The sequence below is a fragment of the Python bivittatus genome, unplaced genomic scaffold, assembly GCF_059951505.1.
Source record: "Python bivittatus isolate LINGU-HERP-01145 unplaced genomic scaffold, Pbiv_v1 ctg000200_np1212, whole genome shotgun sequence".
In the NCBI taxonomy this organism is placed as follows: domain Eukaryota; kingdom Metazoa; phylum Chordata; class Lepidosauria; order Squamata; family Pythonidae; genus Python; species Python bivittatus.
The window spans coordinates 22408127-22433347 of record NW_028277040.1 but is presented as its reverse complement, the minus strand read 5'-3'; the positions used below and the strand labels follow the sequence as shown (position 1 = coordinate 22433347).

General features: G+C 36.0%; 1 protein-coding gene across 4 annotated transcripts in view; it reads left to right on the top strand.

Annotated features, from left to right (window-relative positions):
- METAP1D (methionyl aminopeptidase type 1D, mitochondrial) overlaps positions 1–25221 on the top strand; it is a 75218-nt gene that overhangs the window by 31613 nt on the left and 18384 nt on the right. For all 4 annotated transcript variants that reach the window (XR_015795224.1, XR_015795223.1, XM_007437635.4 and 1 more), the window contains exons 2-6: positions 2731–2894; positions 4928–5077; positions 16885–17033; positions 17631–17673; positions 23630–23793. Coding sequence is in view for 2 of the 4 variants with exons in the window: in XM_007437635.4 (XP_007437697.1) it covers positions 2731–2894; positions 4928–5077; positions 16885–17033; positions 17631–17673; positions 23630–23793 (670 nt within the window). In the remaining 2 variants the exon portion in view is untranslated. The remainder of the gene's footprint in view (positions 1–2730; positions 2895–4927; positions 5078–16884; positions 17034–17630; positions 17674–23629; positions 23794–25221) is intronic.

The window sequence follows — 25221 nt, the reverse complement described above, 5'->3', positions numbered from 1 at the left end:
AATGTCTCTGCTATAGCTACAAAGGAGAAAAATTAGTAGGATTGAAAAGCTACTATCAGCAAAGAAATCCGTGTTTTTTATCAGCTCTCTAAAAATATATTTTGAAACATTTTAAGCAAATCACTGCATTAGACAAGAGGATGCAGATAAGACAACTCTGGTGTCTGGATCCTCAACATGGCAGCCGTGGAGCTTATGCAGTACAGACACATCCTTTGCTGTCTGCCAGGCTTCCTGCTCCATCCGATTTTATTTTGTGCTATTTCTATTACTTTAATTAGAAAAATAAAATAAAAATCCAGCATGTTTTGAAGCCAAGCTCCGGCCATGACAATAATCTTTATATTCAAGAATGTTTCTGTGTCCCTGTATCTAGTCCATAGGCAGTCTTCAAAAATAAAACAATATGGGCTACCACCACAATTTCTTTGGAATTGTGCCCTTCTGCCCAGAAGAAAAGGAGGAAAACTGAGGTGGTACACAGGGTGGCCAGGAAGGAACCTCATTTGTATGCCTTTCATAAATGTTTTGTAATTAGCCACACCATAAATGTTTTGTAATTAGCCACACCACAATTAGAGAGCCTATGACATGTGAGTGTGCTCTGTAATATGCTTGCTCAAAAAGGTTGGGGTTCCCTGTTGTAAAATTTAGCATGGATATAGTTATGCAGCAAATCATGACTTTTACCTTGTTTTTTACCAACTTCTCTGCCTTGACGAAATCCTGCAAACTGGAAAATTCAGGTTATTTTATACTGATTCTGCAAATTGCAATCCTCAAATATCCAAACTCAGTATTCTGCTTCAAATATGAATTCAGTGAGACTTGCTCCTTAATGAATGGGCTTAAGATAATTCACAGCTTTCAATAATGGTGATTATTTGACTTATTGATTAATTAGCTTATTATTATATTATTTTTATTAATAATTATTAGCTTATTATTTGGCTTGTTGATTAATTAGCTTATCTATGCCTGTATCTGTGTAGTTTTTCTTCTTCGTTTTGGCAACTAATCTTCTACTGTATGTGTTTCTTCTGGCATATCCAGAATCTGATTATTTTGCTTGGCACAGCTCACCTTACAGTTAGGCAGAAGGGGTGTTGATAGCTGCCTTTGACGCTATCATTATATAAGGTTTGTAGTTTTTAGAGCCAGTTTGGTGTAGTGGTTAAGGTACCAGGCTAGACACCAGGGAACTGAGTTCTAGTCTAGCCTTAGACACAAAGCCAGCTGGATGACTTTGGGCCAGACACTCTCTCTCAGCCCTGGGAAGGAGGCAAGGGCAAACCACTTCTGAAACCTTGCCAAGAAAATTGCAGGTACTTTTCCAGGCAGTCACCAGGAGTCAATGCTGACTCAGGCACAAAAAAAAAAAAAGAAAAGCATTTTTATCTTCAACATGGAGCAGCCCTGAGACCTTAGGAAGCAAAATTCCTGAAAGACTTTCGGTATGTTTCTTTGACTAAAGCATAGCGCCTCGGGCAGTAAAATATTTTGAGCTGCTCACTCCTGCTGTTCATTAGGACCTCTATTAGTTCCATCCTTGCTATCATTTTGCCAGGCTCCCCTCTTCATTTTTTTTCTACAGTATTGTATAATTTCTACCATCTTTATCATAGCAAACAGGGGCTTAGATTCAGGGATGTCTTCTGCTTGCACAAAGCAGCCTCACTAGATTCTTCTTACTTCCCTATCCTGTTGCAGCCCCCTTTGCTCCATTAATCTTCCTGCCAAGGATGTTTCATTGCACAAGCAGAATTCCACTTGTTTGTTTTGAAATCTAACTTACTATTGGTGTTCTTTTCTGTAATATTATATGCATATGCACGCTGTGCAGGCGTATTGGGAATGATGGCTAAATGAAGTGGAACTAATAATTACAAAAATACATCCAGAATGCCAGTAAAAAGAGTCTATCTCTTCTTTTTAGGGGTAAAATTTGGGTGAAATCTTTTTTAATCATCAGCATAGGAAAACCCCCCCTAATATATTTACTTTGATTGGCCTGGAAAAAAGAAGGAAGGAAGAGAGGGAGAATGGATGCCCAGGTTGTCCATTAAAAGATAAAGAGTTTCCTTTGAATTAAGCTTGGCTCCTGGTGTCTTCACAGGAGATTCTCCAAGTATCGTTTTTCAGCTTCTCAATCCTTGGATTTTCTGGTGATCTCCTCTCCAAGTGCTAACTGACCCTGCTTAGCATTTTGAGATCAGCCAACATTGCATAATTGATTTTCTTTGTTTAGAGAACAGGGGATACTTTTACTCAGGATATATGGTTGGTAATACTAGAAGGCATCTATTACCTCTTTTTTAGTACACTAAATAAGCTGATTTCCTTAAGCCTGCTGTATGTCGCTTTCTCAATTAGAAGAATGTGATATATCTTGGTTCCTCCCAATTTTTCACTGGAATTTAATATGATGTGGCTGATGGTAAGCCATGATCCTCTGTTGGATGTGTTAATTATAAAATATTTATAATTTAAATATTTGGTTAAAAATATTTGGCTAATCTTCTCTCGGGCCACACTAGAAGATCTCAGTGTCACATCGCGCAATCATGGTCTCTGATTGTGTATATGGTATATTTGCAAGGGTAAAATAAAGCCAAACTTTCTAAAAAGAATTGTTGTCATTAATGTGATTACAGTGTAGTTATATGGTAATAAAAGGTAATTTAACTATTCCATTGATGCAGATACTGTACCATATATATTTGTCCACAGGCTACGTGACTGGCTGTCAGCGTGTTTTCTTCTCATCAGTTAATCATATCTATTTACACCAGTCAAGCATTCATCAAAGAAGGTATCTTTTTTGCCACAGACAAAAAAATGCTTATAAGGTAGTTTGGCCGGCTGATGTGTCTCCTGCTCATCCAGTTCCTAAGGTACTGTAATTTCTAATGTTCTGTTGCTCCTTTCTCCAGTCAATATAGAGGTTGGTTTGATGAATGATCATCTAATTCCTTCTAATTAATTAATTAATCAATCAATCTAATTCATTCCCAAAGCTAGGAGTTTGAATCATGATTTTGTCACCAGGGCTGGGAGATGATACCGGAACATTGGTGTGCAAAGTGTTCTAGTCCCTGCTGTGCTAAAGTTCAGTCAATTTCTCAGTCAGTTTCAGTCTGATACTCCTGCTGCTGCTATCACCCAGATATGACTTTTTTTGTTAACCTCTTGTTTAAAAATTGGTGGAATTGGTTATAAATCATGTAAATAGGAATTGACCATCCATCAGCAATTCTTTTTATGTGCGTTTTTAAAATTGCAAATCTAAAAACAGTTATATCCACCATAAGCTTTATTGATTAGCACACTCCCAATGAAACAATGTTCATATTAAAAATGTTGTTCAACTGTCATGATAGGTATCTTAAGCTAATTTCAAACAACTGGTATATTTCATTGTTTGGATCTTGATTCAGAAAGATTCTTAGAAAATGCATGGTGATATTGCTGTTTTGTTGTTTCATATTCATTAAAAATACTTACTTGAGTTGTGATGGCTTTGATTATTGAGGTTGTTATTTGTGTGTGTATATCTCCTGAGTTATAAACTTCATTGAGTGGAGCTTGACCCCTGAGATCTACATGGATACGGTCTTGTTGTTTTCTTTCCAGTAAGCTGATGAAAGTGATTTATCACTGCCATCTTCTCACTTTTTTTTAACAATTTCTGAGACTAATCTAAAGCCTGGGATGGGAGATTTTTTTTCAGGTTTTGGGGGTTGTGAGACTGGGAATGGGAATGGCTTGCCTCTCAGAGGATTCTGGCTCCATTGCTCCTCCGTGCTGAATGATGGAGTGTAGCCCTGTCTTTTCCAGTGACATCACCAGAGAGCCTCATATGACCCTCTAGAAGGTTCAGAAGCTAAGTTGTAACCCCTGACCTCTCAGAAATGACCTGCCCACAATGGAAGAAATTTGATGGGTGTGGGTGTGTTACAGTGTGGATATGGATGTAAAAAGGATGTATTCTGTCCCCCATGGAGTCTGTGTCTAAGTACACAGCTGTACTTTCTCTGGTGATTAGGTACTGCTGAACTAGAAGAAAGAAGAATAGAACAGTGTCCTGCTCTCCAAGAAATTGAACACTGTGGTGCCATTGTGGTGTAGGCATTACACCTATCCTAGGGGTTGGACTAGGACAGGAGAGATCTAGGTTCATCCACAATCAGCCATGGAAGGTCCCAATTACTTTGGGCTTTGTTTGCCACCTTGAGCTCCTGGAGGAAAGGAAGGATAGAAATCTAACTCACAAATAAATAAATGAATAAAATACAGGCCATTGTTGAGGTCTAATATGTTTCATGTTAGAAACCTCACAGATCAGGAGTATTTGTGTTTATAAAATTCTATACACGCACTGTCATATGAAGACACATATCCATATACGTAGATCTATATACACGCTTTATGTTATACATGATATACATGTGCAAGGGTATAGAATAACTCGAGAAAAATCAACTGCTACATTGGTAGTTCTGTCCTACATGGATCCATTTTTATGGGATTAAGGATTTATGCAAAGAGGTTAGGATTTCTCCTTCTCAGTTCAGAACTCTGTGAAGTTAGCTGGGTTGTTTTGAAAATGTGGATTTTTTTTTTTAAAGGCAAACTAGAAGTGAGATGCCATTAGGTACCTTTGGTCTGAGTGAAAAGCTGCTGTGATATCCTGAATTTCAGTGCTGCAGGGCTAGTAGGCCCTGCAAGTTGCCAGTAACAAGCAACGTTAAGTTCAAAAGGGCAGTGGGACAAATACTGAGGCAGCCTTCAGGGTTTGCCCCGATGGCTTAGGAAGGTCACTCAGACAACCAAAAGGGCAGGCTGAAGCAGGGGGCTCTATCTGAGAAAATGATCCCATTGTCATGCTCTGTGTTCTGATCTTCGTTTCTGGTCCTTTTTTTCCAAGCACATAAAGCAGCCAGACTATGTGACGACAGGCGCTCCGCCTGAGTTGGGGGACGAAATAGACCTTAAGAACGAAGATCAGATTCAACTGCTTCGTCAGGCTTGTCAGCTGGCCCGTCAAGTCCTGCTTCTGGCTGTGAGGAGTGTAAAGGTAACACAAGCTTGGCAGCTCCTGGCTTTGCTTTTTGAAATTTAGTAATATTTTGCAGAGATTTTGTTTTTCAGTTTCTTTTACATATATGTATTTAATAGGTATTTAATGTACCTCATAAGCACTGCAGACTGATTACAATAGAGTACCTATCTTTAACATGCTTGATTCAACAAAACCAGCTTGATTATTCATAAGTTGACCTCCTTGGCCCATTCTTCCACTATCTGTATCTACACAAAAGAACCCAAATCTAATTTCAATATATACCATGAAAATTAAGCAGCTTTTCACATGTTTATTTTATTTTGCTTGTATGTTGGGAACATTTTAATTTCTGGCCTTCACACTGTGGAAGGCCAGAAAGAGCAACAGTTTGTGTCTATGAGAAATATGGAAATTCTGCTGCCTTGACTATTGGAAAAAAGGAGAATAAGAGCAAAAACTCTGGATTTGCTCTCAAATTCAGAGCTGAATAGAGTTTATTACATATCTGAAGCTTTGTAAAACTTTGTGGTTTTAATAATAGGGTTTTGTGTCCAATTCTTTTGAGTAAATATATCAGCAATTTGTTTTACTTATCTGTCTGTGAAGGCAGATGAGCATCTCTGTTCTTTGGCCACAAGCAGATTCTTTGTTCAGACTTGCTGATTTCCAGTTATATACATTGGATTGGTTTGTACAGTACAGTTTTTCTAGAAATTTTTCTGTCTTCCCCTTCTTCAAGACATATTCTGGATTTGTAACTTGTTTGTGAGGCATACCATGGCATAATGTCTGTACCATTTATTACATTAAATGTATAAGAAAAAATACAATCACAATGAAAAAACAATCACATTTAAAAACAACACATGTTTTTAAAAAGCATGGTTACTTATTGCATTTATATCCCAGATTTTTTCCCAGATTTTTCAAAGCAGCATATAGGAGGTCTTCTCTCATTTTACCCCGACAACAATCCTGTGGGGTAGGTTTGGATGAAAGAGCGGGACTAACCCAAATTCACCCAATGAGCCCCATGCCCTAGTGAAGAGCTGAACCTACCATTCCTTAACTACTATTCCACATATATTGTTGGTGATATTGTGGCAATATTTTAAAATGATGTGTTTTAGCTTTTTCAAAGAAGATTTGGGGGGAGAGAAATATAAGAAGCCCTACATGCTTCCTTCTGCACTATAAGCTAGATTAATATCTCAGTATTCATAAGTTGAGGATATGCTTTCAAATTGTAAACTGAGGAATGTGCATCAAGGTGTCTATCACTAATAAGTTCTCAGGGACCAAAAGTCCATCTAACCTAATCCCCAAGGTTCATAATTTTAGTATGATGACAGATTTTAAATGAATTTTGCAGCTCTTCTTTGCACGCAATGAGCAGAAAGAGAACTTTGTAGTGGGAAGGGGCTCTGGTTATTTTAATCAGAACATTGCAAAGTTCCATTCATAACAATCCAAATAGCAAATGTGACTGTGTTTGAGCTTTGTTGAGCTATCCTTTAGGCAGAAAGTATTATCAACAAATCAACCAATACCATGAAGCCAGAGAAGAGGGGCAGAGAGGGAGAACAGAAATGGAGAGTGGAGGGCAGTGTAGAAAGAAGATGAATTAGAATGAGCAGCATGAGCCTGTTGCGATGTAAATGTAACCTAAAGAAGTTTCTAGTGAAGATGAAAGGAAAATAAGAGCTAGAATAGAGAACAAAAAAAGAGGAGTCAGATGGCTGAAATGACAAGCACTTGAATATGTCAAGCAGCTGGATTAAGGACCAAAACGAAAGGTACACGATATGAATGATGAAGCCCAAGAAGAATATTGCAGTAATGGAGATGAGGCTTCATAAAACAGTGAAGGTTTTAGCTATGTCACAGGGAAGGGAAGGACCAATTTTTCCAATGTTCCAAAGATGAAAACAAAAAGTTTGAATGACAGACTGGCTGGATAGAAAAATTAAGATGAGAATTGAGTGTTATATAGAGGTTATTGACTTGAATAGGTAAAAAATTAACCATCTTAAGAATGAAAGAAAGGTATGTGAAAAGGTAAGGTTAGATGGAAAAAGCAAAAACAATAAACATCTCAGTGAAGTTCAGATGCTGTGATAAACACGCTTAAGAAAAAACAATAGCCAAAGCCAAACTTACAAAGGAAATTAAAGCATTGTTGAAATCAAAAGAGGAGGGGAAAAAATCTAATGAAAGGAAAGAATATAGAAAAGTAAGAATAGTCAAGAATATGAGTTCAACCAAGGAAAGGAAATATATGGAGTGGGTAATGAAGAATTATAAGCTGATATTTTAAAATGTCTGTTCTGAACTGGGAAAAAAACATAGATAAAAATCAGAGAATTCAAACAAGAGGAATAGAAGAGAATGACGTGGGTGGATGCCATTTCATCAGCAGATATATGCCATTAGACACAATCCTACACCTTGGTGACTTTGTCTGGCCTTGGAAACTAAGCAAGGTTTACTAATAATAGTTGGATGGAAAATCATCAAGGAATTCCAGACTATGGGCTAGAAGATAAGTTTTAAAAAAGTGTATCCCAAAAGAAGGCAGGGGCAAGCCCCTTATATATACTGTTGCCAAGAAAATTGTATGGAGAAATTCGTTGGTAGCCAGGCATAGGGCTTGACTCAGGGATGTCTTTATTTTTTATATAAATGGAATGGAGTCAAACAGCAGCCCACATTATGTTAAAAACATTTAAGAAGAGGGAAGAACAACAGGGAAAAAATAGCAGACCTTACAACAGAAGGGATAAACATTTTTGGATGAGTAGAGTATTAACATAAGGTGAACTTAGAAGTTTGCAGAAAGGAGAGGCTTTGTTAAGTGACAGTTTAAACAACCCAAAGAGGAGAAAGGAGGTGCATGTTTATATAATAAGATAGAATAAAAGAAGAAGAATGGACAAAGTGGGACTTGAAATAGGAGTGACGAGTGGGAATGACAGTAAAATGGTATTGTGTTTCATTCTGCTGATTCCTCTTCAGCATTCCATTTCACCACCCATACCTTTTTTCAAGATAATGAATAAGCGGTAAGACTGATTTGTATCCCTCGTTTTCCACTTTTCTTTTCCATCATTTCATATCTCCACTCCTCAGTAGGTTGTGTACAGAAGGGGGGACTGATGGTTCTTGGAAAATATGCATTGTACTTCTGCAAACTTAAGGGTTTCCTCAAGCATGCCGAGATTCCACTCTGGCTTCTCTGCGAACTAATTTTGACTCCATTTTTCTTGCCATGGGACACTGAGTTGTCTATTAGAGGGAATGGTATCCAGCAAGAACTGCATGAAATAATACAAAACAAAATAAAGGGGAAAAAGGGGACACCAAAAGGAGAACAATTTAACACTTTCCCCATACTTCATTTTCTCTATAAAGCTGCCCCATTAGAACTGTTATTTGAGCTATTAGTAAAAGCATTCTACCAGTTAGGAAGATTTAAAAAAAAATTTTTTTTTTAACCCTTAAAACCATCTAATAAATTTATGACCTAAGCCATTTCTTCAAAGTTTGTGTAGGGCTCACAGTTCTTTAAAATATATGGTATCGTACACTGAAAACTGAAAACTCATTCCTTTTAAGATCATTTTTTAAATAAAAATTTTATTAAAAGTTTTACAAAGCACATAAAAACTAACACAAACTAAAAAAGAATAGAAACAGGAAAGAAGATAGGGAAAAAGCAAAAGTGCAGAAAAAAATAAAAAATAGAAAATCTTAAACTTGAACATATTTAAAACTGAATGTGAGTTTTGTGTAAAGTATCTAAGAGATACTTTAGTTTATAACAGAAAGTGTATGTATGTATGTATGTATGTATGTGGAGAGAGAGAGAGAGAGAGAGAGAGAGATTTCTATGTAGACCAAGATCTTTTGAAATTGATGGAAGGAAAAAAAAGAGAAAGGGAAAAATGTACAAGGGAAAGGAAATGAAGAAAGGAGAAGATGGGATACAGGATTTCACCATGATCCATAGACTGGAGTTAAAATGGAGGAGAAAATAATGATAAGGCAGATTAAAAAATATGAATCCAATTTTAAAGGTACATGGGCTACAGCTAAAAGGAAGGATTACATCCCTCTCATTTCATCTGCAAAAACAGTTTCCACAATGGCAAGTAAATGTGGCATTGGATTCCATTCTAAGCCCTGAATATTAAGGAGGGTGTTAATGGAAGATATAGGTTGGCCAACAGTGTTTTAGAAGATAGGATGATTACTTTGATAAATATTTATCTACCAAAACACTCGGCTGTGTTATTTAATCATTGGATTTGATGAAGGAGAAATCATGATGGTAAGTGACTTTAACAGAATATGTCATGCTGCTAAAGACAGCAAACACATTCCTCAGATTTTTTAAAAAATTGTGTGGAAAAGTTCCAATTTATTGAATTATTGTGTTTCAGCTTCTCTCAGATATACTGTATATCATACTTACACAGGAATATATTTGATTCGGGTTGCTCCTACAATCTAATATGATAGTATGATAATATATGTGATTTATTCTAGCATTAGAAAAGTTGAATAAATCTCATATATTATCATACTACGCCTCCCTAATTTTGTGAATCAAAATCCAAGATTCAGCCTGTCTACAAATGGAAATTAAATCAATTTCCATTAAAGAAATAAAAAGGGAAATAACTGAAATATTGAGAGAATTCTTATCATTGTGATACTATATAAGTTAATCAACATGCAATGTTGTATATGTAAGGCATATATGTTGTTTCTTTTGACTAAAGGAAATGCAGAATCAAAGACAGCTGTAATAAAATAATTCAGAGTTTTGAGATAGAATATATAATGTTTGAATCTTTGAAAACAAAAGAAGTATAAAATTATAAAATTGTAAATGTCACAGAAGCTAGTTAGGTCTTGAGCTTTACCAAACAGATATATTTGGAGGAAAAACGCAGGATGAATTGTTTGATACAATTGCATATGTAACAAATCAACAAAAGAAGAGGCTCATTTCATCAATATTATCTTAATGCAGTCTAATGAAAACTTAATAAATTCATAGCCTCTTTTGAGAAATGATGTGTCATATAATGTATAGAGTAAAATAATTCTTTTTTAAAAAATATATCAAAGTTAAGATTTTAAAAAGTTTTCCTCAAAAAGAAAAAATTAAAGAAATCAGTAAAGAATTCAGTGTTAAATAAAATTCCTGGTCTTTAAAGTATTCCAGCTAAATTTGATAAATATAGATGCTTTACTTTCTGACCACACTTGAATTATGCACAGAATGAGCAAAAAATAGAAGTGGCCCATACACCAGAAAGGGACCCTAATTTACCACAAAGATTTGAAAACATGATTGTAACATGCATACAACATTTATTCCAAGACTGAATAGAATTAACTGCTATGTCCAGTTAATAATGTCATTTAAAATAGATATTTTGCATACCAGTTCTTTCCTTTATAAAATGCCACAGTGAGATTCTCATAGCTGGGTTCTGCCAAAATCAGATAATCTCAGCTCTGGAAATGGGGTGTGGTTGGGTTGGCAGAAGGAACCTGGATCCAAAAGATTCCAAAACTATCCCGATTATAGTAAAATATCCCTGCTGCGGATATTTAAGAGAGCAGGGATATTTAAACCAATGTTCAACCTGATCTATACTTTTCCATCCCATTCCTCACAGTGAAAAGCAAATGGGAAAAAAATCCCCTCCAAGAAGAAAGTAATGCCATTTTACATCTACCTTGCCAGTTTGCACCTGTCAGTGGACTGGATTTTTCAGAGTAGCCCAACTTTTAGAATTTCTTTTAATGATGCAGACCATCTGTGCTGGAAATCCCTGTGGCTTTCCTTATTAAATCCTTCTTACTAAGAAGGCTTTTGATAGACCTGAATGATAAATATTTTTACCATCCACAAATTTATTATACTAAACTATTCTTTAATTGTGCAAGGTTATTATAATATTACCAATCTTATTTTCAGTCCTTTTTCTAATGATCTCTAGTGTGGAATCTACCTTTTTTCTGCACCTTGAGTTCACATCTGCACCTTGAGTGCACATCTTCATTACTCTGCCCACTCGGACCCTAATATTTTGTTCTTGGTTAGTTACAGACAACTCAGATGACCATAAGCGTATATGTAAAGTTAGGACAGTTTGCCCCAGCATGCATTATTTTACATATTTAAATTGAACCACATTTACCATTCAATTGACTTCACCCAGTTTGAAGAGATTCTTCTGGAGGTCTTTGCAGTTGTCTTTGGTTTTTACCATCCTGAATAATTTGGTATAATTTGCAAACTTGGCTTGCTCATGGCTTCCTCCTCAGTCAGGATCATTTGTACTATTCCCTGGTTAGTTTATATTCTGAGAGGAATTCCAGTTTTTATATCTGGAAAATATTTTCAGAAAATAAATTCTTTATTTAAAAATTTTTTATGGAGTTCTTCGATTCCAAAAATATCTTTATGGAAAATGCAATTATCAGTTAATGAGGGAGGATTCTGTTTTCCAAATCTGGAGCTACATCATCAAGCTTACCTATTGTCAAGTATTAAATACTGGAAGCCAATGATTGGTGTTAATTTTCCGGTTTAGGCAACTTTGGAATATACATATATAACACCTGTGGTCAGATGGACAGCATTAGGATCTAAATATACTAAAACTCTGTATCTCTGGAAACAATTTCATCAGAAAACTATGGAATGTAATGTCTAATAAAAAAAGATTTGACCCTTTTTCCCATGCCAAATTGACTTTACGGGGAAACCCAACTTTAAAAATTGGGAAAAAGATGGTGATATCGAAAAGTTGGATGGAAGCAGGGATATTGACTTTGGACCAACTGATAGATGATGATGAATTTTTAACATGTTAAGAGATAAATATCATCTATCAGATGTAACTCAATGGCGATATTTACAGTTATAACATTTGTTAACAATGTTGTTTGGACCAGCAGCATTTTTAGCTTCTGAGATACCTGGGATATCTTGTCTAGACAATGGGAGAGTGTTTTAACTTCTATAACAAGAGTGTCAGTGGACCTAAAATTACAACTTATACAACAAAAAATAATTGTTTAGAATTTATTGGACTCCACTACCTCTGAATAGAAAAGGATTGTCAAAAGCAACATTCTTTAAAACATATGTTTCTACAATGTCCTATACTTAACAAGTTTTGGGAGAGAGTAATGGACTATATAAATATGATTGTGCAAGAAAAGCAAAAATTTTCAGAGGATAATATTTTTTTGAACTATATACCTAGTACATGGAACTTGACAACCAGCCAGTGTAAATGGATTCTCCATGCCCTTACTGTGGCCAAAAGACTGATATTGCAGCATTGGAAAGATAAATGTATGGCCCCATTCACTCAGTGGCTTGAAGACCTGATTGCACTTGCCACTTATGAGCGGATTGCCTATAGATGTAGACTTTGTAAGGACAAGTATAATGAAATATGGGACTCATTTATACAAAATACAGGAGATAAAAAAAAGATAGTCATATAAATGTATTAGAAATATATACGTACTTGAATAATATTTGCATTAGATAAATATATGTACAATTGTAATCATTTACTGATATAATGACATATTAACATGTTTTTCTTTGTTATATTTCTTTCATTTTTTTGTTAAAGCACTTTCTAGGGGTTTTTTTCCTTTCTTCTTTCCAATAAAACATAAATAAATAAATATCATTTATGAACAAGTTAAGACGCACAGCTCCCAATACAGCTGCTTGAGGGATTCTATTTCTTATTTCCTTCCAGTGAGAAAATTGGCCATCTATTACTACTCTTTGTTTTCTGCTTTGAGCCACTTAGCAGTTCATAAAAGGGCATATCCTTTTATAGCACGACTGCTAAGTTTACTCAAAAACTTTTGATGGGGATATTTGGTGTAAGTGTAGAGCCACTTGCTAAAAATTATTAGAGAGGATCATATTGTTAAATTATATTAAATAACATGTATTATATGCAGGCGATTAAATCGACACCTAGTGTCTTGAGACATCATGTAAAGTTGCAGGTTATAAAAGAAAGAGAGTCAAGATGAAATTAATGGAAATCAATATTTAAGACTGTGACAATGAAAAAATAATCAAACTGAATAACTTGAAATGGTCAAGCAAGACTGAAATGTTCAGAACTTCTATCCTAAATTATGCACATTTATAGGGGGAAATACACACAATGATCTAATTTGAACAATGCTTGGCTTCACAGTGTTGTTTGATAAAAATGATACAGCTATCAAAATGTTATCATACTGCAAAAACATTCCAGTTGAGATAGCCTTAAAGACCTGGCATTCTGGCAAAATATATTAACTGATTTTATATGATCAGATAAGAAATTGAGATAGAACTTGCAATACAGGAAAAGGTGAAACCTAGAATTCTCATGTTAGATGCAAATATTACACAATATGATTCTGTTAAGGAGTTAATGGTAGTAATAAGGCTGATCACTTAAAACCGAGGGCATACAATCCTTTTCACCAAGGATGGCATTTACCTTTTGCTGGCATGCCAGGGATCATATTCTAACAAGTGATGGAGTCAGAACAAACAATACATTTGATAAAAAGAAACTTAAATAAAATACCTTTGAAACACCCGCTCTCATGTGAAGAATTACAGTTTGGTGGCAACTTTTGGAGAGAGACTACTAAGGCTTGGGCTGGGGGAGTGACAAAATCATTTTAAGATATCAGACTGCATATCCTGTTCTCAAGTATAATAAATATTGGAATGAAAGGGTTGTAAATTGCAACCATCAAAATTGTCTTGGCCTATCAGGAAAAAACACCATAACATTAGGAATGGATTATGAAAACACACTTTTCATAAGTTTTTGTGCGTAGATTTTGATTGATAGTGTGCACAGGTTTTGTGCCTAGGATTTGCTAGACAGACATATATTGCTGGTTACCTATTTAAACAAGGGTACGGTATGTGGAAAAAATGATTTTGTATAATGGACAAACAGCAGTGGCTCCAGTATATTCAGATGGAAGATTATATATAACACAGTTTATTAAGTAATGACTTTTTAAGATTAGTATTAAATACATTTTTAAAAATGAATCTTAGAAGTAAAAATGTTTAAATGTCTATTATCAAACTTATGCTGTCTGTTTTGGGCAAAATCAATTAAAAGATTATTTTAGAATATTAATAGAAATTAATATTTACAAGTTTAATGCCAAACGCTACTTGGGTTACTTTTAAAAAGAATTACTAAATTCATGTAGGATTAACAAAGTATATAAAAAATGTTATCTATATAGTCAGTTGGATATTTGCATATATGGTTATGTCTAAAATTTAAGCCTTCTAGAAGCAAGTGAAGACAGGCTAAACAGGCTTTTTAAGTAAAAACCATGTTATAATTTTTTCAGTGCCATGTACTTATAACATACCAATCAATGAAATCTAATTTTGATGGCAGCAAAATTAATCACAACAAAAATCAGAAAAATGTTACTAATTATATATAAGGTTTGGATTAGTAAATTGGGGCAAACAGTACAATTACAGAAAATCAGGCAGATTGGCATTAGTAAAATCCAAGATTTTTGAGCAAATGGAATCTGTATATTGAATACTGTACTGTACTGTACTGATTATTCAAGGAAATTAATCTCTAATAATGTTTCCATATTTCTTAACTTTTTCACAGAAGTTTAATTTAATATTAAGATGCATTTTCACTTCATTATTTTATATAGAAGAACGGATAAATTTATTTTGGAAATATTAGTATTGTTTTCTTTTCCTGATTACCATTTTATTACTCTTTAGTCAATGGTTTTATTTCAGCAATGGCCCAAAGATCATACATATGGACTGACACACTTATAAAATGTTAATTAAATATGTACAAGGGACATAATTGGAGAATTAATTAGCAATCATATATACCAATAAACAACCATTTTGTTGCCTTGTTTATTTAGAGGATGGATCTTAGCTGGAAGACACTGATCAAGCCCATCTTTGGAACTGATGGGATCCTCACTGTGAAAGAAAAGTAATAAATTCAAATTGCGGAAATCCATTGTGTTTCCCCAAACTTTGTTATCCAAGTTTGATGACACAACAATTTATCTCTTTGTTTCCCCCGTCTTCAATCACAATATCTATTTTAATGAAAAACAGAATTCAGCAATAGCTCCTATGTATCTAATTCCTAAATTTTTTGCTATGTTGCAGGTAGACGCATATCTTTGTATAGTAATAAAGGTACTGATAGTTTCTACCCATCATAATTCCTTTGTTAAAGTATCATATTCATGGGCTTATAGCTCATTCAAATCACAGCCAATTTTCGCAGGAACACTCAAAGCCACTTCTTGACAATGAGAGAGGTTTTTCTACTAAATTTCAAAGTTCAACCCTGCCTATTTCCTATCTTGGTACAGTTCCAAGAAAAGGAGTTGCAATGATAATATTTAAAGTACATTTTCCCACACTTTACTTATATTCAGACATGATCTGGACCTTTGTTGCAAAATCTTACCAGAAATAATCAATTCCAGTATAAATCAAAATCTGGAAAATTTGAGCTGCAAAAATGAATGTTTCTGGAAATGATAGGTATCTAAAATTGGGGTGCTGGATTGGAAATGCTAATACAAGAATAACAGCATTGTAGTCATTGCTGCTTACATTGATATACACACTGCTCTCAGGGATAGGTTGAAATATTAAAATGGGATGGCAATTCTAAAGGCAGGGAATAATACAGTCAGCAATGCACAGTAAAAAATAAGTTTGATGGTGGGAAAAAGGAAATTATTTTCCCTAAGCTGCTAAGAAGAAGATGGTTCTGTGGGAGAATGCAAATGTGGTTAAAATAAAATAGAGGAGAGCGATATTGTTTTCTTGTATTTGTATAGCCCTCTCAACACACACACACAGGATTTTAGAGCATCACATAAGCAAAAAGACAAGGCCTCATAACATAATTGTCTTCCTCTGATATACGACAGTGGTCTGAGAAAGCAAGAGAAATATGTAGGCAGAAGGAGCTTAAGCCATGTGAACAATGGCAAAATGGGGCATTTCCTAGGACTCCAACAACTGTATAGCAAAGGGTTCACCCTTCTAAGAATGGTGCCTTTCTTATTCTTTATGGAAGCCTCCAAGGATGCAGCACGACAGACTATCCAATGGGCACAGTCCAATTTTTCCGGCTTCAGGTCTGGGCTACCCCTGGAGCAGGGTGCAGTGGCAGTCTTCCCTCGAAAGGTCTTGAAGCAAGGGGATATGTAGTCCTTTAGAGCATTTGATACCTCAATTCTTCCCTGCAGCTAAAAAGCTAATACTTTATGTTGAGGAAGGAGGTTTCAGAATAGCTAGTTGTTTACTTGAGAGAAGATAATTATTTAGAGGAGCATTCATGTATGTGACTTCTTATCTGCCATAAGAAGTGGTAGAGTACATGTCATTATACTCTCCTGACCCTCTGCTGCACATGTAAATCAGGTCAAAGGAGGCTTGCAGAGTCTATCTTGCCTGTTAGTGGTATTTGGGAAGGGGATTTTTTTTTTCTTTTTTTTTCTTTTTTTTTTTGGTGGGCGGGGGAAGGTCCTGGAAATGCCCAAAGGCTTCCTGGAAGAATGTTCTGGTACTAAGCCTCTCTACAGAAACAGAGTGTGAGTGTGTGTGTGTGTGTGTGTGTGTGTGTGTGTTTAAAAAAACTTTAGCCATAGTTGTTTAATATGCAGACTGCACTAGGCACTTAACTCAGCACAAATTTGAAATTGTGATCTTTTAGGTTGGCATGACTACAGAAGAAATAGATTACTTGGTTCACCATGAAATAATCAAGCACAATGGTTACCCGTCACCTCTAGGATTTAAAGGTTTTCCAAAATCTGTTTGTACTTCAGTAAACAACGTGGTGGGCCATGGGATTCCTGACAGGTACTCCGTGTTTTTGTTATTGCAAAATTAAGATTATGTGGCTATCCATTTCTCTTTCCATTCTATAAGAACATACTCTCCATTCAGCCTACTTAATATGCCACATTATAGGCCTTTACATGTTCCATATGGCTGGCATGGGAGTTCTCCTTCAACCAAAATGAACGGAGATGATACAGCAGCCAGGCTCCGTTGCTGCGTTTTATCGACAGCAAGTGCCACTGGTTGCTGCGCAGTAAGAAAACGATGTTGGGGATGATAAAAGCAAAGATTGTTGCTTCGCCATCTCTTTTCCCAGCATGGTACAGCACCTCCGTCTGGGATATATCATCAAAAACAAAAAAGTCACTCAACAGAAAAATTATACTAATTTTCTAGAAATCTAAAGGTGGAGTGTGTGTGTGTTAATTATACACGAATATGTTGCTAATCATTAATGAATATTATGGGTTCTTTCTCTTATTTAAATTATTTGTACTTTCCGGTGTGGCTTTGGGATATATGGAATAAAGTGTATTTGCTTCGCTACTCTGTCTTTACTGACTCATCATTGTGTGTTGTGTCTTTTTCTCCCTTTACCTTCTGATTATGCTTAAGCCGCCCTCTCCAGGATGGTGATATTATCAACATTGATGTCACAGTAAGTAATTTTTTAAGTTGTTGTTGTTGTTATATAAGTGCCTTTGATCAACTTTTAAAATTTATAACAGTAGGAAAAACAGTAAATTACAAACATGCAAGGGTGAGTTTGGCAGTTTTACTCCAAAGCCAGAGCAAGAGCAGCTGGTTTCCTCTTGTGTTGTTACTATTGTTTTCCCCCCTCTGTGCTTATTCTGATTCGACCTAGGCCTGACTTGAGTTTAGGGCTGGAATCAGACTCACTGAGATCAGTGTTGGCCTAAGTGAAATGTCAGCCCAATCCTGCTATGTGTCATGTTTTTGAGAAGATGTAATTGTTATTGATCCACCGTGTAGTTAATGCAGAGCGCCCCAGTACTGGGGCAGCAGCTGAAGGCAGATATGTATGAGATGAGCTAACATGAAGAAAGCCGGCATTTTTCCTTCACTCTGCCAAGATTGATCTTCCTCTTCCTGCTGATTTTGAGTGGGGCCTGTCATTATCTTACTCTGTCATTAGAGGCTACATTGGCCTGTGTGTCAGTCTATTTGGACAGCAACCCTTTGGCTGGCAGTGTTCCCTACGTTTATTAAAATCCTCAAAGGTAGCGTTGTATTCTGTTTGTGGCATAAGAGCCCTGAACTCTTTACTCACGAATGCACAACTTGATCCACAGCCCACTTAATCCAAAGTACTTGGGTATCCCCATGGGGCTGATTCCATTTCAAACCCAGTTCCTTGGCTTAGCTGGATTGTAGATCCCACTGGGTGCCTAAGATATATACATGGACATAAAGCATTCAGCCAACATTTTGCTATGATGAGCATTCATTTTAAAATGCAGTCATACATGAGTAAAGAAAACATAAGGAGTTTGTCCTTAATTGCATATCTTTAAAAAAAGTAACTATTTCAGGAGATGTTATTGCATGTTTTCCTACAATTACTGTAATGTTGAATATTTTTCCTAGAATGTTGAATTGTGAAATCTTATGTGAATTGAACTATAAATTTTGAAACAACTAATGCTTCCTTGATTTTAATAGTGGTTTTAGTTTTATTCCATCCTATAGTGCCTGTCTTTTCAATTGTCTTTGTTTTCTATCATAGTCATTGTTTTTTCAATGTTTGCTTCTTTGTCTTAGAAACAGCTAAGAGTGATTTTTGGAATACTGATTTAAAATGCCTATGTTTGTGTGTGCATAACTTACGAACTGTACCCATGACCTATACCTTTGATTATGATTTAGATAAGTATTAAGATAGTTTGATCGTTGTACTATAGCAACTCTTGATTTTTGGTTGTGTGCAAAAGTCTGTGTTCTGATCATGGAATGGTCCAGGGTTCCTAGAACATTTTATTTTTTTTTCTCCAAACAAGCTGATCCAGCAATTCTTCAGAAACCACTTCCTCTTCTGGAAGATTCCTTTGCAGAAAATGATAACTACCACCAAAATGGCCAGATGGACAAATACTGGGAGAAAAACAATGTGTTCTGGGGAATACCAGTATGTTCTGTAACCAGAATATGGAGTTTTGCATGTCTCTCTTTTCCGTGTCCCTTTGTGTTTCTCAGTTATTAACTAAACATGCCTACTGCATCCTGTACAACACTAAAAAATCAATATCAACAATTTAAGTGCAAGTATTCGAAATTCATACATAGGCCTTATCCTCAAGAGTTACTTGGTGACCTGATGAAGGAGAATGGGGATGAGGGCAAGCCAAAAGCCCCCAACCCAAATATACTTTCCCAGGGAAATTAAACTCTCAGTTCAGCCATAACACATTTAGAAGGCCAAGGATTCCTGACACCCTTGGAAAAGATACTGGGAAAGCAAAATAAAATTAAAAAACCATGTTCATGAAATACTGCCTCTTTGTTTTCTCAGAACCCCCATTGTCTTTGTAGTCCTGCCCCATTACCTCATGGTTATACCCTAATTGCCTTACTGACTTCACCAGATACATGATGTACTATATCCAATCAAATACTTGCTGTTATTTATATCCAATCAGGTATCTTGCTGCTTGCTGCTCTGTCCAATCACATGTATACTCTAATTTGCCTAAATCTATAAAGAGGGACTGTAACCCCTCCCCTCTTTCATCTTTGCCTCCAGCACTGTCACTAAACCAGTTTGTGATTCAATGTAATCATGTCCTGGTCTCCAGTTCAAATGTATCCTTGAGAAAATTCTCCTATACCCAATTCCTCCAATATATTATAATCAGACTTATAGAAAGGTGTCTCAGCCTGCCAAGCATGCATGTTTCACCTGATAGGGTGGGGGCAACTTGGTTGGAAGATTTGGAGTAGAAAAAATGGAGATTGAGATAGGATTAAACTCTCTGTTCCTTCCCTAATAACGGCCACCTACACTGTGCATACATTTGAGGGGCCCAAATCTCACCTTATGAAAGCTGCTTTTCTACACAGAAAATATTCGATGAAATAGCATTGCTACATATATTTTTGTGAAATGTGTCATTCTCCCAGGGGTACCTAAGTTTCCCAGTTGCCTTTGATGGGATGATGTCAAGTGTATACTAGCATGTATCAGGGCACTGAGTGGGGAATTACATAAACGATGGCATAGGCAACCTGATGCTCTCTAGATGTTTTGAGTCCTACAAGGTCTAATCATTCATCATGCTGACTGTATCTTATGGGAACTATAATCCCAAACACCTTCAGACTGTATGCACTAAGGCAATGTATACAGCCTTTTTTAGACTTCTGAGTTTTCAAAGACTTGGAGGGAGGCGTACATGGTCCTGAGGCCTCCAGTTGTGCATTGCTGCTCCAGGTGTTTGTTGTTTAGTTACTTATATATCCAGTGGCTGGCACATTTTCCCATGGGATTCTTGCCTAAGGATTTTTCCCTTTAGAGCATGAACACCCCGTTCTCAGACATTTCCTGTAGCTGTCATAGTGCACATAGTGGGTCACTACAGCTGTTTGCATGATGAAAGCTACAGGAAATGTCTAAGAATAGAAAGCTCAGCATCTCTCTGGATCTGGCAAGGTAATCGATTCTGCTTCTTACCTGTGATTACTGCTTCCTGTCTATGTTCACTGCTTCCTAATTTTCTCTGAATTAGTTATATAGTTTCAATAGCACCCATGCTTGCATTGGAAACCAACATCTTCTGAGACTGTATGTGCCATATTTTTTGCCACTTCTTCACTCATTGGACTTATTGCTCAAGCCAGTTTTTCCCTGCTTAGGGATGACCCATTGTATGTTAGCAATAGTATGGGGAGTCAGAACAAGGTTGCACTTTAAAGCATGCTTTCCCAAGTGAGAATTTCATTGAATGCAGTGCCACTTACTTTTGAGTAAACATTTTTTGAAACTGAGAGCAAGAGTCAAATCATATAATACATTCAGTGTATGAATGCTGCTCTCTTAATGCTTTTGTTCCACCCAGATGAAGACCACAGCACGCAGTGAATGGAAGTTTAATCCCTTTCCATATCTGACTCTTCCTCTTCCTGATGTGGCCATTAAATTGAGCTTTAAAAAATTAAGCTATGCTGCAAGTATGCTGCAGCTGAACAAGAAAATATTAAACTTTGCCATGCAATTCAGCCCCCATCTACCTGCTCCATTCTCACTAAATTCTAATTAAAAAAACATTTGATCATAAAAAAATGAAATCTTGTTCATTATAAATTTATCTCTGCAATGACATGCACATTTACCTTTGTGTCCAGAACTAACATAACTCAAATGTCACTGCTTATATAGTGACTAGTATTTAAATATGAATATTTCATAATGTTAATCAGAAAATCTTTGCTCTTACTGTAAAATTATGATAGCACATTAAACATCCAAGAAAAATCACTTCTTAGTTATTGATTATCCTTTTTGTATAATGATTGGCATCCTAGTAAGCATTGCTGCTCTATAATAATTTGTTGAATTTATTGAATTTGAAGAAGCTTTTCTTGGCATTATTTATAACTGATCTTTCCAAATGGCATAACTAGGCCATTTTATAGGTAGAAGAAACTACTATGGACCAAAAAAAGGACAATTACAGTAGATGACATTTTACAATAATCTGTGGTTGTGCACAAGATCTATAAAATGATTAGATAATCAAATGCTCTTCTGTAACTGCAGATTTTTAAAGAATAAACTAAATAAATTAAAGTTCACTAATTTTTGAAAAAATAGAGTCAGTGAAAAATGTTTTGTATATTTCAGTCATCTGAACTTCATATATTGTTTAAAGAATTAGAGAAACCAATTAGTTTACTTCAGTGGCTGCCAACACATTACAGCTCTTACCCAATAATAATCACACAGTTATTCTATATGTTAATAGACAATCATAATTTTAGCAAGTGAAAACAATTACTCTTATGACCAAATCATATGTATATTTACTTGTGAATAAATTTCTCTGTATACAAGGAGTATTTTCATGGAAGCTGGTATAGAATATCGCACATCTTTCCATGGGATTGGGTTTAGTAGCTTTCATTAAAGATTAAGAAGAAACATTTGAGAAAGCAAGAGGCAGCTAAAACAAGGTTTCTCAGCTTGTTCAATTATTTTATTGTACTCTTTAATTCCAGATGTGAGGCTTTACAATGTTAGAACTAAGATCCTCACCTGTTGAGGAATCTATAGAGCACTCTAGCATAAAATCTTTTAGTTATTGAAAGTTCCACTTGCAAAAAATCACAGTGACGAGGAATGTTCTTTGTGTCTGAGAACATTCTTTCCTGTTGCATGTTAAGTCCATGTCTGGACTTATGAAAGAAGTATGCGTGCGCACACATGCGCACACACACACACACACATATATAATTTAATTTCTATAGCCACCCATCTCAACCAAGTGACTCTGGGTGGCAAACAATTCTAAAACAATTAAAACAATTAAAACCCATACAAAAATAAATATTACATACATTGCCATGGATGTGGTAAAATTAAATGAATGTAACTGTCTCATCCAAATTAATTCAGATGCAGCAGAATTATCCTTTATTTGGAGGAAACATTTGGATGGAAATTTGGTCTCTTGCATCCAAAGTCTGCTAAGTGGGAATCCCTTAAACTGAGGTTTGACTGCATGAGAATAAATAAGTGCCCTCTGCTGTTCTGCATAATTATTTGCTTTTTATTTATTTTGCACATGTGCAAATGCAAACAACAGGTGTAGCTCATGAGAGATTTTTAAAGAAAACTTGTAACCTGTTCCCCAGGTCATAAGTGCTGCCTACTGTACTTGGCCTTTTAACATCTTCCTGAAATCCAGGGCTAGTGTTGTCTGTGCTGTAAGTCCTCTGTTGGCATCACCTTATATTTCCTATCATGAGCAGATCTAATCTGATGTAACAAATAAGAGGAGGATGTTCAGGCAAGGGTCATGGGATTAAAATGTGTGTGCGTTCAGTCCTTTGTCAGTAAACGAGGAAAGAATCTCAACTCAAAACTGTGGGTGAAATACAGATGTTTGTCCATAGACCAATGACCAGCTCTAGCTAAAACAGTGGATGATGCTTCCCAGTCCCTACCTTTCCTCTTCCTTCCTACTGAAGAATTTGTCCACTGTCAAATCTTTTTTATGCCTTGACAAATTTTATTTTCCACAGTGAGATTGCTAATCCTATTGACTTCAGTGGGATATGAATAAGCTAACTGTGCAGAACTACAGCCTTAATTTGAAACTATTGCTTTGGTGGCTTGCATCTGGGAAGGAGACCTGTGCCTCCAATGTTGTTCTGATGCTGACTGTCTTCACAGCTTCTTGTATGATCAGAGTTGCAGAGAAAATGTACTATTTCTTCCCCTCCTTTTTTGAAAGTCGGTTCTCTGTTTGGTTTGGGGGTTTTGGTTTTGCAAGTTAACCTGAACTGTCCATGAAAAAAGCCCAAGGTTGTACCTTATTAAGCTTCCATCTGAAAGCCACTGTAAAAGTATTTCCTTTTGCATTTCTGCATCTGTTTAGGTGTATCTCAATGGCTACCATGGTGATACGTCCGAAACACTGTTAGTGGGGAATGTGGATGAGGCTGGTCAAAAGTTAGTGGAGGTTGCCAGGAAATGCAGAGATGAAGGAATTGCAGTTTGCAGACCTGGGGCTCCTTTCTCTGTGATTGGAAACACAATCAGGTAAGCCTTATGTCGAGGAGTAATGGGAAAGGTGCCCAAGTAGGACAAAGGCTATTGGTGGTTCGGTTTAAAGCTGATAGCACATTTTATAATTCAGAACCATTGTTTCAGTCTGATATCGCTATGTGAATTCCAGGCTGTAATGTTGTTCCCCAAGATTGTAAGAAAGGATTTTAAATAGTGAATTATGTGAAGCCAGCTCAGGGAAGATATCTAGAAAAAGCCAGAAAACATTTCTAAAACTGGCTGCACTCACCCTTTCTCCAATATAATTGCTAGCAGTTTGGACTACCTTAATACAATATGGTTGTATTAAGATTTCTGGAGGTCAGTGTTCACCTGTTCCTTGCATGATAAAAAATAGTGCCAGCAAGGTGTACCAAGGACTTGAAAATATTTCCCTTTTATACCAAAAAACACATATGAGTATAAAAAAAGGATGGCTCCTTTTGGGCACTTCTCTTCTCCTGGCCTTGGTACAACCTGATAACACTGTATTGGCCTATCATGTTCAACTTGATTAAATACATTAACAAGGTTTTTCATAATTTCTGCATAGGTCTTTTTTTAAGAGTCCATCTTGCATTTTTTGTGTTTGCTAATGCTATTAGAAAAGCATCCTAAGGCTATAAAACATGCATTGCTCACAATCCTGAGAATATGCTATTTTTATACTTTTCCCCCCTCCCCAAAATGCTTTACAAGAAATAAGAAAAAGAGCAGCAAAATATCAGTTTGATGTATTTATAGCTTTAAAAATATTGTAACAGAGTCTGAATCAAACTTTAGTAAAACCACTTTGGGTTATATCTGAGAAGCTTTTATTGAAGACTTTGTATAAAATTGTGTTTTTGACAGTTTTAAATTATAGGCTAACTAGCCTGGGGAAAAAGGATAGTGTCTTTTCTGTTCTTTCATAGGAAATGTTGAATCAGACCCCTACTGGGAAGAGAAATTTAATGCATATCTCACTATCTTACTGTCCATGAATATAATAGAAGCGAATTCAAAATGTAGTTTTATTTTTGCAAATGGGATGAGTCAATGGATGCACCTCCATATTTTTGAACACCTAGAGTTCAACAAATTTACTGGTGGCGCACTTGCATTTTAACAAAATTTATGCTTGAGTCGAAGGGGGCAGAGAAGACGAGATTCTTATTCAGGCGTTCTCTCGAGCACGGCATTCATGGCAATGTCTAAAGGGCATGTCAGCCTTTGATTCTCTCTGAGAGGTAATTATCCTTTTCCTGTCACAGAACAACAAATGATAGCTAACTACAGAGGCACATTTGCAGTAGTCACATTCATCAACTGCAGGGGAAAAAAATTCAATTTAATTGTGCAACACAGCTGCACACAGGCTTTTTGAACATTTGTGTTGTTCTCCCTGTCTTGCTATTCCTCCCTACCAGATCTATTTTTTAA